At 41.8% G+C, this 13782-nt stretch overlaps 1 protein-coding gene across 2 annotated transcripts in view; it reads left to right on the top strand.

Moving 5' to 3' along the window:
* The window catches only part of LOC135550763 (cell surface glycoprotein MUC18-like), a 69949-nt gene extending 56179 nt beyond the window's left edge, over positions 1 to 13770 (top strand). The window contains exons 3-16 of one of the 2 annotated variants that reach the window (XM_064981866.1): positions 125 to 359; positions 749 to 819; positions 915 to 1002; positions 1253 to 1432; positions 2134 to 2261; positions 2694 to 2838; positions 5069 to 5184; positions 5335 to 5476; positions 5724 to 5854; positions 8450 to 8591; positions 9254 to 9289; positions 11475 to 11604; positions 11855 to 11972; positions 12117 to 13770. In XM_064981866.1, the coding sequence (XP_064837938.1) occupies positions 125 to 359; positions 749 to 819; positions 915 to 1002; positions 1253 to 1432; positions 2134 to 2261; positions 2694 to 2838; positions 5069 to 5184; positions 5335 to 5476; positions 5724 to 5854; positions 8450 to 8591; positions 9254 to 9289; positions 11475 to 11604; positions 11855 to 11972; positions 12117 to 12137 (1683 nt within the window). In that variant the 3' untranslated portion in view covers positions 12138 to 13770. Of the gene's footprint in view, positions 1 to 124; positions 360 to 748; positions 820 to 914; positions 1003 to 1252; positions 1433 to 2133; positions 2262 to 2693; positions 2839 to 5068; positions 5185 to 5334; positions 5477 to 5723; positions 5855 to 8449; positions 8592 to 9253; positions 9290 to 11474; positions 11605 to 11854; positions 11973 to 12111 lie in introns of both variants that reach the window. The other variant, XM_064981867.1, reaches the window with a different exon arrangement.
* Positions 13771 to 13782: the final 12 nt, after the last annotated feature.

Genomic DNA, 13782 nt, shown 5'->3' with positions numbered 1-13782 from the left:
TAAATTGAATGAAATGAACTCAACCTATGCCTGGTAGCCCTTTCGCTTGTACAAGTGTATAACAGAACAAATATCAGCACTGCCCAAATTATTATTATTATTATTTTTATCTCCTTCCCTACAGCGGAATCCCAGTAGCAGTAGCCGGGAGCGGATCTACTACGGTGACAATGCACAGCAGATAGTGGACGATGGTACAGACTTCACAGGCCGCATCACGGTGTCCAACATCGGGGACAAGGAGGGTGTGCTGCTGACCATCCAGGATGTCCAGCTGACTGACGAGAGGGAGTTCTTCTGCCAGGTCAACGGCATGGCTGCAGGCAACGGAGAAGGCAAGACCCACCTCAGGGTGTTCGGTAAGACATTGGAGCATCAATCTCTTCCAAGCCTGGGGGGGGGGGTCCAGATCTGTTTGTGCTTTATCCAATTCATCTCTCTACTGACCATTTGACATTTGAGTCATTTAGCAGAAGCTCTTATCCAGAGAGACTTACAGTAGTGAGTGCATTCATACTTCTTTCTCCTACTTGTCCCCTTTGGGAATTTAACCCTCAACCCTGGCGTTGAAAGCCACACAGGAGCCCCAACTCATCTCTGTGTGTTAATTTCTTGTTATCCCAATGATAGAGGATTCGGTTACAGCACATACAGTATGAGTACATGCTCTGCCCATTACCATGTGTTTCAGTGGTTATTGATAGAATGCTTGTTTGCATTGATGATGCCATTTTATATTTTATTCCAGATCCTCCAATGGCCCCAGTAATTGAAGGTGTCCATGCTGGAATCTCTGTGACCAACGAGCTGCCATCAAGGGTAGGCATTAGGCAGTCCACTTGAGTACATCTCAATTTAGCTCTGTCCATGAAAGCACCATTAAACAAGCAATCTTATTCTCTGTGTGTGTACAGATTGCATCGTGTGAGGCAAGGAATGGCTTCCCCAAACCCAACATCACCTGGTACCGTGGCATCAGCCCACTGACCCCCACGCATGGCCGTGAGTAGCAGGAATACCAATACAAAAGAACCGATCTTAGGGCAGTTTTAACATCTTCACTGCCACTCTCACTAATGGACTATTGGATAAAAACTAGTCAAGCAATTATCTTGTTTTGACTCCATGTGGTGATACTCACAACTGTCACTGAAATACTACATGTTGTCGTTACATGAAGAATTGTTTCCGGATATCATCTATCTACCAGCCTGTAATGGTAGCTAAATCAGTGTTTTCTCACCCCTCCCAGAGATCAACGTGGTAATTCTGGTGACCCGTGAGTCCAGTGGCTTCTACACGGTCCAGAGTGAGCTGCAATATAAAGTAGCCAAAGAGGACAAGGATGTCCTGTTCTCCTGTGAGGTCAGCTACTACGTCCCAGGAGCTGTGAGGACGGCTGAGTCCAAGGGCATCAACATCACTGTGCACTGTAAGGACCCAACTAACTCCATATCTTATACCCCAGACATGCTATTTCTAACCACACAACTTATGCTGACTCGGCATGCTTTCGGGCAGCAGGTAACCAAGTGGTTAGAGCGTTGGGCCAGTAACCGAAAGGTTGCTCGATTAAATCTTAGAGCTGACAAGGTAAAACATCTGTCGTTCTGCCCCTGAACAAGGCACTGTTCCTAGGCCATCATTGTAAATAAGAATTTGTTTGCCTAGTTAAATAAAGGTTAAATAAAAAAATATCAATTGACTGTAATGGTAACTAGAGCTAATACTACTTCAGTGTGTTAATGGTGCTCTCCAATTGTTTTTATGACTGTCCCTACCATGAAACTAGTAGGATGGTCACTGATGTTTCTCTCTACAACACCCAAGTTAAAGCCTATGAAATGATATCAACCTACCTCAAACAAGTCAACAGCTTCTGGGCTGTCAAAGTAGTAGGCCAACTAATGTAACCCAAACCCACCCATCTTTGGCACTGTTCAATTTTAGCCCACAATATTTTCTCAATATATCTAGTGTTGTTTGAACCAATTTTGCATACCATGACAGCAATGACAAAACACAAACTCTGCTGTTGTCAATGCTGAGTAAATGACTGGCTTGTAAAGCTGATTAGCCTAGTGACTACCAGGCATTGCATAGCCACGTTGATTTATGGGTTTTGTCCCGCAGACCCCACAACCGTTGTCGAGCTGTGGAAGGAATCCCCCCAGGGCCTGGTCAAAGAGGGGGACACTGTGGAGATCCGTTGCCAAGGTGATGGCAACCCCCCACCGCCCTTCACGTTCAACCGACAACAAGTAAGAAGGGCCCTCCTTTCTGTGAATGTTTTTTTATATGCAGACTCAGGCCTTGGAGTAGAAGTGTAGGCCTTGTGAACAGGAGCTCATCATGTCTGACCCTGTGGCTCTGGGATAAATCTTTAGACCCTTTCAAGGTCTGTGACTGACTGGAGATCAACATTTCTCATTCCTGTGTGTTCATTTGACCACAACAACACATTTGGGGGATTCCTCTGTCTCAAGACTGGGATGTGGATAGAGGCATGGTTTGGTCATTTAGAGGGTCACAGGAACATGTTAAAGGGTTTATGTAGCTCACAGTAACCAGACTAATTCAGCTGTTGTTTGGGTGTGACTTAAAGGGATAGTTCATCCCAAAATCAAAGATGTATTAGCCTAAATGTAGATCCTGTAATATGACAGTGTAAACCTGATGTCGTCCCCTCTCAGGAGCAGGAGACAGAGTTGGAGGCCAGCGATGACACATTGGTGCTGAGGGAGGTGACGCGTGGGGACAGTGGGGTCTACCAGTGCCGCTCACTGGATCTGGACACTTACGAGGAGGTCATGGGAGACGTGCAGCTCATTGTCCACTGTGAGTTAGCTAACACACGCACACACTGAAACATGTGCATGCACACACATGTATTTATGCTCTTTTGGTTTGGACTGGAAGTGGTTGAATTTCTCTGAGATTGATACTAAGAGTATTAATGTCCGTCAGCTGCTTGACTGAGTTTCACACCATCGATAATTTGATTACCAAGATAGACAGCTCTGCTGTTGTCTTCCACTCACTCACTGTCACTGCATCACTTAACTACTCATCAACCTTTTATTGCAGTGGGCTAAATCAGGGTGACACAGAGTGTTCCTTGGTAGTCTTAAACAAATCTACTTTGAAACAAAAGTATACACCTTAGGGGCTTACAAAAAAGAAGACAACTGTACCATGTCAGCTATAGAGCTGAAATGTATTTAATTTAGAGTGTGCATCCCAATATTACACTTTATATACAGTACCAGTCAAAAGTTTAGACACACCTACTCATTCAAACGGTTTTCTTTCTTTTTAGTATTTTCTGCATTGTGGAATAATAGTGAAGACATCAAAAATATGAAATAACACATGGAATCATGTAGTAACCAAAAGTGTTAAACAAATCAAAATATATTATACATTTGATATTCTTTAAAGTAGCCACCCTTTACCTTGATGACATCTTTGCACACTCTTGGCATTCTCTCAGCCAGCTTCATGAGGTAGTCACCTTGAATGCATTTCAATTAACAGGTGTGCCTTGTTAAAAGTTAATTTGTGGAATTTCTTTCCTCCTTAATGCGTTTGAGCCAATCAGTTGTGTTGTGACAAGGTAAGGGTGGTATACAGAATATAGCCCTATTTAAAATAACAGAGCAAAGAGAAACAACAGTCCATCATTACTTTAAGAAATGAAAGTCAGTCAATACGGAAAATTTCAAGAACTTTGAAAGTTTCTTCAAGCGCAGAAGTAAAAATTCATTAAGCGCTTTGATGAAACTGGCTCTATGAGGACCGCCACAGGAAAGGAAGACCCAGGGTTACCTCTGCTGCAGAGGAATAGTTCATTACAGTTACCAGCCTCAGAAATTGTAGCCCAAATAAATGCTTCCCAGAGTTCAAGTAACAGACACATCAGGCCTTCATGGTCCAATTGCTGCAAAGAAACCACTAATAAAGGACACCAATAAGAAGAAGAGACTTGCTTGGGCCAAGAAAGACGAGCAATGGACATTAGACTGGTGGAAATCTGTCCTTTGGTCTGATGAGTCCAAATTTTAGATTTTTGGTTCTAAGTGAACAGATGATCTCCGCATGTGTGGTTCCCACCGTGAAGCATGGAGGAGGAGGTGTGATGGTGAGGGGGTGCTTTGCTGGTGACACTGTCAATGATTTTTATAGAATTCAAGGCACACTTAACCAGCATGGCTACCACAGCATTCTACAGCTATACGCCATCCCATCTGGTTTGGGCTTAGTGGGACTATCATTTGTTTTTCAACAGGACAATGACCCAACACACCTCCAGCCTGTGTAAGGGTATTTTACCAAGAAGGAGAGTGATGGAGTGCTGCATCAGATGACCTGGCCTCCACAATCACCCGACCTCAACCCAGTTGAGATGGTTTGGGATGAGTTGTACCGCAAAGTGAAGGAAAAGCAGCCAACAAGTGCTCAGCATATGTGGGAACTCCTTCAAGACTGTTGGAAAAGCATTCCATGTGAAGCTGGTTGAGAGAATGCCAAGTGTGCTCAAAGCTGTCATCAAGTCAAAGGGTGGCTACTTTAGAGAATCTAAAATATACTTTGATTTGTTGAACACTTTTTTTGGATTACTTCATGATTCCATATGTGTCATTTCATAGTTTTAATGTCGTCACTATTATTCTACAATGTATAAAATAGTAAAACAAATATAAAATAAACTCTTTAATGAGTGTGTGTGTCCAAACCTTTGACTGGCACTGTACATCACTGAACACTGAAATATAACAAAACTGTTGGACATAGAAACATCGGATTTTCAGGGTAAAAAAAAACAAATGTTTATTAATTATGAAAAATATGAATAACATTCCACTCATGAGTCCACTAGGTAATTTGATTGCAGGAAAGGGCTATGATCATTTAATTGATGTCAACATTTTCACAGTCGATAAATATTCTGATTTGCAGTGGTGTAACTCAAATCAAGAAAACATTTGATTGGAATAAGGTTGCATGGACCACACAGCAGCATGTCACTTAGCCATGTTTCTTTTTCACATCATGTTTCTCTCTCCAGATCTGGACCCAGCCCTGGTGGTGCCCAAAGACTCAGAGATCATGTTCAAAGGAGAGAGTCTGACTGCTACCTGCAATGCTCTGTCTTCTCTGGAAACCTTCACTGTCTGGTTCAAGGTACAATGCACCCTGTAATAAGCACCAACTTAGTGCTTTAAATGCAACACAATTATAAGACTGACATAAACATGCCACTTGTCAAATGTAGCTTGTCAAATGTGTTGTTATTCAGTTGTGGACTTAGTCTATTTGTTTTCCTGTGTGAAGAATGGGCAGCAGGTTGGCACAGGCCACATGCTGTTTCTGCAGGATGCCACCTATGACACAGCAGGAGAGTACGTGTGTGAGGTGACTGTTCCTTCTCTGTCTGGACTGCACACCTCTGGTTCTGTCCACATCATCGTCCAGGGTTAGTCACCAAACCATCATTTCTGAGGAATTCCCCCATCAGGGGGTACGCATCTTTGCTTTTGCCCAACACTATCACTCCTTGGTGATTAGTTGTATCAGGTGTGATTAGTAAAGGCATACAACAAAAATGTGCTTCCACCCTGGGGTTCCCACCAGGAATAGATTGAGAAACACTGAGTTTGTCAGATCAGATGTTTTCATACCTAACAAGCGGTCTTTAGCAGGGTCTATAATATGTCCCCCAGGTGCTCCCCAGATGAAGGATGCTGACAGGGAGGTGGAGATGGAGGAGGGAGCTGGGAAGTGGATGAACCTGAGCTGTGAGGCACATGCACACCCCCTGCCCACCATCTCTTGGACTGTCACTGGCAGCCAGGTAAAACAGGGCTTGGCAGAGCACTGGGCAGTTAACGTACACTACATGACCAAAAGTATGTGGACACCTGCTCATCGAACATCTCATTTCAAAATCATGGGCATTATTATGGAGTTGGTTCCCCTTTGCTGCTATAACAGCCTCCACTCTTTTAGGAAGGCTTTCCACTAGATGTTGGAACATTGCTGCGGGGACTTGCTTCCATTCAGCCACAAGAGCATTAGTGAGGTTGTGCACTGATGTTGGGCAATTAGGCCTGGCTCAATGTCGGCGTTCCAATTCATCCTAAAGGTGTTCGATGGTGTTCAAATCAAACTTTTTGTCACTTGCGTCGAATACAACAGGTTACCGTGAAATGCTTACTTAAAAGCCCTTAACCAACAGTGCAGTTCAAGAAAGAGTTAAGAAAATATTTACGAAATAATAAGGAAAAAGTAATAAAAATTAACAATAAAATAACAATAAGTTTGCCAGCCAAAGCTTGGCATTGAGCATGGTGATCTTAGACTTGTGTGCCGCTGCTTGGCCATGAAGCTCCCGACGAGCAGTTCTTATGCTGACGTTGTTTCCAGAGGAAATTGGGAACTAGGTGGTGAGTGTTGCAACCGATGACAGACGATGTGCGGTCCAGTTCTGTGAGCTTGTGTGGCTGACTACTTCGGGGCTGAGGTGTTCTTGCTCCTAGACGTTTCCACTTCACAATAACAGCAGTTACAATTGACCTGCTCTTGCAAGACAGAAATTTGACGAATTTACTTGTTGGAAAGGTGGCATCCTATGACGGTGCCACGTTGAAAGTCACTGAGCTGTTCATTAAGGCCATTATACTGCCAATTTGTCTATTTTATATCCCTGTCACCAACAGGTGTGGCTGAAATAGTTAAATCAACTAATTTGAAGGGGTCTCCACGTACTTTTGTATTTATAGATTATGTGGGCATATTTACAGTTGAAGTCTGAAGTTTACATACACTTAGGTTGTTGTCATTAAAACTAATTTTTCAACCACTCCACAGATTTCTTGTTAACAAACTATAGTTTTGGCAAGTTGGTTAGGACATATACTTTGTGCATTACATAAGTCATTTTTCCAACAATTTTTTAAAGACAGATTATTTCACTTATAATTCACTGTATCACAATTCCAGTGGGTCAGAAGTTTACATACACTAAGTTGACTGTGCCTTCAAACAGCTTGGAAAATTCCAGAAAATTGTTGTCACGGCTTTCGTTGAGGGAAGGAGGAGTGAACCAAAATGCAGCGTAGTTGTGATTAATTTTATTTAATACGTAAACTATACACGATAAACTAACAAAATAACAAACGTACGAAAACTGAAAACAGCCCTATCTGGTGCAAAACACAGAGACAGGAACAATCACCCACAAACACACAGTGAAACCCAGGCTACCTAAATATGGTTCCCAATCAGAGACAATGACTAACACCTGCCCCTGATTGAGAACCATATCAGGCCAAACACAAAAATAGACAAACAAGTCATCCAACATAGAATGTCCACTCAGATCACACCCTGACCAATCAAAACATAGAAACATACAAAGTAAACTATGGCCAGGGCGTGACAGATGTCATGGCTATAGAAGCTTTGATAGGCTCATTGACATCATTTGAGTCAATTGGAGGTGTACCTGTGGATGGATTTCAAGGCCTACCATCAAACTCAGTGCCTTTTTGCTTGACATCATGGGAAAATCAGCCAAGACATCCGGAAAAAAATTGTAGACCTCCACAAGTCTGGTTCATCCTTGGGAGCAATTTCCAAACGCCTGAAGGTACCACGTTCATCTGTACAAACGATAGTATGCAAGTATAAACACCATGGGACCACGCTGCCGTCATACCACTCAGGAAGGAGACGCGTTCTGTCTCCTAGAGATGAACGTACTTCGGTGCGAAAAGTGCAACTCAATCCCAGAACAACAGCAAAGGACCTTGTAAAGATGCTGGAGGAAACAGGTACAAAAGTATCTATATCCACAGTAAAACGAGTCCTATATCAACATAACCTGAAAGGCCGCTCAGCAAGGAAGGAGCCACTGCTCCAAAACCGCCATAAAAAATCCAGACTATGGTTTGCAACTGCACATGGGGACAAAGATCATACTTTTTGGAGAAAGGTCCTCTGGTCTGATGAAACAAAAATATAACTGTTTGTGTGAAGCTTGTGGAAGGCTTCCCGTAACGTTTGACCCAAGTTAAACAATTTAAAGGCAATGCTACCAAATAATAATTGAGTGGATGTAAACTTCTGACCCACTGGGAATGTAATGAAATAAATAAAAGCTGAAATAAATAATTCTCCCTATTATTATTCTGACATTTCACGTTCTTAAAATATAGTGGTGATCCTAACTGACCTAAGACAGGGCACTTTTACTAGGATTAAATGTCAGGAATTGTGAAAAACTGAATTTAAATGTATTTGACTAAAGTTTATTTAAACTTCTGACTTCAACTGTACATGGCATGAATGTATGATTTTAAAACATTAACATCTCATTTTCTTGGTGTGTCTGTTCCAATGCATATTGGTGTGACTGGTGACATGACATTGGTTTGTGTGTTGACAGAGCTGGCGCGAGGTGCTGACCAGCGCCACGGAGCACAGCACAATCAGCCTGGTGTCCATCAAAGTGACCTCTGACATCACAGCCTTCTGCAACGCCACCAACGAGATGGGCACAGAGGCAAAGTCTTTCAGCATCAGTGCCAGTAAGCCACCCTGCCATATACTGTACACTACATAGGAATATATAGGCATACACACTGAGTGTACAAAACATAAGGAACACCTAATATTGAGTTACACCCCCTTTGCCCTCAGAACAGCCTCATGGACTCTACAAGGTGTCGAAAGCATTCTACAGGGTTGCTGGCCCATGTTGACTCCATTGCTTCCTACAGTTGTGTCAAATTGGCTGGATATCCTTTGGGTGGTGGACTGTTCTTGATACACACAGGAAACTGTTGAGTGTGAAAAATCCAGCAGCGGTGCAGTTCTTGACACACTCAAACCGGTGTACCTGGCACCTACTACCATACCCCATTCAAAGGCATTTATATATTTTGTCTTGCCCATTCACCCTCTGAATGGCACACATACACAATCCATGTCTCAGTTGTCTCAAGGCTTAAAACCCATTATTTAACATGTCTCCTCCTCTTCATCTACACTGATTGAAGTGGATTTAACAAGTGACATCAATGAAGGATCATAGCTTTCCCCTGGATTCACCTGATGTCATGGAGAGAGCAGGTGTTCCTAATGTTTTGTATTTAGAATGTATGGAATACTGTATATGGGTATATTATGTGGAAATATATTTGATGATGGGAACCTCTTACATTTTAAGTGTTGTTTTGCTTGTCCACAGTTCCCATGGTCACTTCAACTGCACCCTACTCACCTGGTAAGACAGAGATCTTGCTATTATTGTATTATTGCTGATTAGAACAGGAGCGTGTTTGATCACGCAAGGAGGATAACCCTAACCCTAGACAGTTGGAAGTTAGACGGAGTACAGAGGAAACAGCATGAACTTGTGGGGTGGGATTCGTACCCATGCCACTATGGATAACGCTCCAGCACTGTTTCTCTTCTTCTTGACCTTTGAATCACTCTGATCCAGTTGAGAAGCGCTTTTAGATTGTTTCTTTGCTTTTTCTCAACTTTTATTTGATTTTTTTCTGAATCCACACCAATCCAGACCATGAAGGATTAGCCAACAAGGCAACTAAATAATTCATGATTTTCATATGGGCATAGTGTTTGCAGGAAAAGGCGGGAGAATTGGCTCTGCTCATCGCCTGTGGGTACATTGACAGAAAAATAGGGAAAAAAGAACAAGACAACACTTAGGCGTTGGACATCCTCATATTTTCCTAATGTTTTTTACAGTTTGTCTAGCATTTCGAGAAATGTTTTGAAGTGGTTGAGTGCCAAAAGCACATATATTGAGTTACATTTTGGGGAAGTTAATGCGCTGTCTCACTGCTTTTATTGAGCTGCTGCAATAGAAGTTCTCATAAACCCATATTGTTCCTTTTAACAAGGGCTTACTCCATGTTTAAAGAGAGGAGTTAGTTGTTCTGGTAGGGAGGAGCACTAACTAATTTCCTCCTGGGGGGATTGCACTGAAGTGTTGATGGCTCTGTCAGAGGGGCAGGCCAGGGCTGTTTCACATCGCTCTCAGCCCAGTGTCTGGAGCACTCACTCACAAGCATTAGAGTTGAAGCTGCTCACTGGGTGCATTTCAACATAGATTATTGGGTTGAGACATTATGAGATTACAACAACCTATATTCACCCACTCAAAAATATAGCCACAATTTTGTTGTATTTCCAATGTTCAACTATCTAAAAGCACAATCAAATTCCAATGGAAAAACAAGGTCTCATTTTTGGTTTAATTGTCACCCAAATGTCTATCACTGCGCTTTTAACCATTTTAAAAGCACAGGAAAGTTCAAATGGGAATACAATGTCAGATAATTTGTTTATTTATACAACAGATTGTGATATCGTTGAGATTATATTAAATGTACATGGTGCAAGTTCAAGATTCTGTGCAGGTTATTACAGTAATTGTGACGATCTCTACAGCCCTGCGATGTCTGCTCTCTCGAACATGCCCACTTTACTGATTACTTAATAAGAAATGTATAGTTATAGTCACTTAAAAATGTGGCCATGGATGTGTTACACATTTTAAGGTTGAACGTTACATTTGTTTGTAAGATAGCCTTAACTTTATGCTATTTACTGTAATACAAAAGTTATATTGAATTGTTTTGTTGACAACCCAACCAAATATCAACATTTAACTAATATTTTTGATTCTGCATAAAAATTTAAACATCATTTCCGATTGTGCTGACATATGCAGCATTTACCGTGAATGCAGTCACTGCTAAAGCAGGAACATTGTCTTTAAATTTCAATCACCCTGTAAAGCTGAAGTTCCGCGATGTGGATTGAATAGAGCCCTTGATCTGTTTCCCATTTGCTTCTTATGACTTGACCCATAAATCATGAACAATATCATCATATTCTAACACTGTTCTACAACCTGGATCCCAGGACTCCCTGGAAAAAATGTTATATGTTACTGAGTGGACTGTCCTGGCTAGTGGTTATCCTCCACATCTTCCTATGTTTTGTCCTACTAGAAGAGGATGGGCTTCCCATCTGAGCTGGGTTCCTCTCTGTGTTTCTTCCTTCTAGTTTTTTTTTCCTGGCCACTATGCTTCTGATTTTGCTTCTACTAGCTCTTTGGGGTCTTGGCCGGGTTATTTACTGCAAACACTTTGTGACAATTGCTGATGTAAAAAGTTGTCACAACTGCTTTGACCACTGCTGATGTAGACAAATCTGAGTAATTTTGACCTTATGTTGTCTGTCAAGGGATGTTTTCACTTGTTTTGTATGCTAGGGGCACTCTCACATGGGGTTATGGGTCACTGGTCACACATGTATAGGCAGCACAGGTAACCAGGAAATGTTTACACATATCATGTCCGGATGATTCTCTATGATCAGGTATAAGCATTAACCTGAGTTTTCCCTCCCCTCTCCCTGTCTGTCTGTGTGTATAGCTGAAGGAAATGGTGTGATCATCGTGGTCGTCATCATCTGTGTCCTCCTGCTGGCCGTCCTGGGCAGTGTGCTCTACTTCCTCCACAAGAAGGGCAAGATCCCCTGTGGCCGCTCTGGCAAGCAGGAAATGTGAGTTTTCTACTTCAACAACTGGTCTAGGGCCAGGTTTTGTGTCTAGTTCTTTAAGGTGGGTGCTACACATAGGTAGTGGATGAGGGTAAATTACAATGTAAAGCACTCTGAACACTTGAAAAAGTGTTATGTAAATGTATTCCATATGTTCATCCATAATTGAGTCTTTCTGCCTCCAAGAATGTGATACTGTCCTCACTGGAGTGGAGTATTGAGAGGAAACTGAGTTTGTGCTCTCTATTCACAGCACTAAGCAGAACCCTAACAAAGATGGCATTGTGGTAGAGATGAAGACTGACACCAAGACCGAGGAGGCTGTTCTTCTGAAGGGCGTTAACGGTGACAAGAATGGCCCCAACGACCAGGTAACTATAAATATGAAAGCTATACGCTAAACAGAAGTAGCTTACTGTCTGTCTTTCTTGAATCTTGCATTGCCCGCTGTATTGATATTTGTTGGTGTTTTTTCTCCCGTTCTCTTTCCCTGTGTGCTTTCCCCTGGAGTAAAGTACATGGACCTGAGGAAGTGATATATGCAGAGGGCTGAGCTCTGACTTAGCCAGCCGAAGCTCTTCGCCACCCCACCAAATCCACCCACAAGCCAAGGCTAGACTACTGGAAGCCTTGGGAAAAATTAGTTAGGACTCTAATTCGGAGTCAACCAATCAATCACTTTCCCCACATTTGTGTTCAGCAGTATTCACCATATCTGGCCAAAACCACACAGGAACACACACGACTGATTTTAAGGTGTTTGGAGGATGTTTTGATTGCTCCATTTTACCCATTGTAATTTTACACTGTTTCCCCAAAGCCTTTTTACTCTCTCGTTTGCCGGTTTCAAGTGTACGATGATGACGTTCATTAACTGTGCGTTATAAACTTTATAAACTGTATATATTATATATATATTTCATTATTTAAGATATTTTGACACAGACCTTTCAAATTCAGACTTGGTATGGTATTATCTGTTTATGGTGTCACTTACTTTAGCTATTCATCCATGGTCCTTGATTTGGCAATTCTACATTATTTAATGGATGTAATCTGGCCATAAATGACCACCAATATGTTCGTGGAGAAACGCCACGTCAACATTTTCTCAGCAAAACTCAGAATTTCAGAGTAATTCTCGTGAATTACTGTCAAGCTCTTGTACTGTTTGTAAATAATCGTAGCATAAGAACCGTTTGTAGGTGTGGCTTTCGATTGTCTTTTTTGAAATGGCCTATTGTGTTATCTGCAGTGCCTGTGGAAATTTGTCTCACTTTGATGTAAGATACACTGAAATGTTTCCTTTTTTTATGATTTGCTGTTTATTTCTTTGTATTTGGGTGAGGGCCAAGGAGACCTGAAGCTCATTTTGTGTGTGATATATTTTGGATGCTTACTGTAAGTTATGTGCATGGAAGAAGCTGTTGCTAGCGCAAAGACTGCCTGACGTGCATCATTTACAGAATGATATGTTAAAGGTATTATGATTCTTGATATTGTACACAAAGGGGAGAGTTCAATTGGTACAAATACTGTATGTTGTGATCCAAATATTGCCTTCAAGGTAATATTTTAGTGGTCATTGTGTTTAGTTGAAATGACCCATTTTGTTCAGCCTGCTTACATCCGGCCATAGGACTGCAGATAGTGGACTTTTGGTAGTATGACTCCAGTAAAGACACTGCTCTCAACTGTGTGCCTTTTTATGTTCAGTCTGGTTTAGTTGTGTTGTAGTGTTCTGATGCTTATGGAAGGAAGAGGTCTGGTCTCAATAACACTGTTTGAATTACATTCATGTTGCCCAAAGACAGATCCCAACACAGGAAACGCTTTTTGATGCCAGTATGTGGATGACTGGCCATCATGTGAAAAAGGTTCACTGTTGGCCACCACCAACAGTAAAAAGTTTGTTGTGCAGTTGGCTCAGAAAATTTCTTGAGGGGACAGTTATACCGGCTTCCTCCCACCCCAACCGCTTTGAGTGGTGTTTTTGTTGACTATATGAAACAGCTACCGTTGGACAGGAATGTTTGGACCTGCACAGATTGGTTTAGAATGGTCTGATCTTGCAAACGTGTGTAAATTAAGTACAGTTCTTGTGATTTGATGCTTGCCTCTTTATACTTATTTTTTGCAAGAAAATGCCAAATAAAAAGCTACATTTGATCTTTTTCATTA

The sequence above is a fragment of the Oncorhynchus masou genome, chromosome 12 (assembly GCF_036934945.1).
Source record: "Oncorhynchus masou masou isolate Uvic2021 chromosome 12, UVic_Omas_1.1, whole genome shotgun sequence".
Taxonomy (NCBI): Eukaryota; Metazoa; Chordata; class Actinopteri; order Salmoniformes; family Salmonidae; genus Oncorhynchus; species Oncorhynchus masou.
The sequence above is the reverse complement of the archived record's forward strand: the minus strand, read 5'-3'. Positions and strand labels throughout refer to the sequence as shown.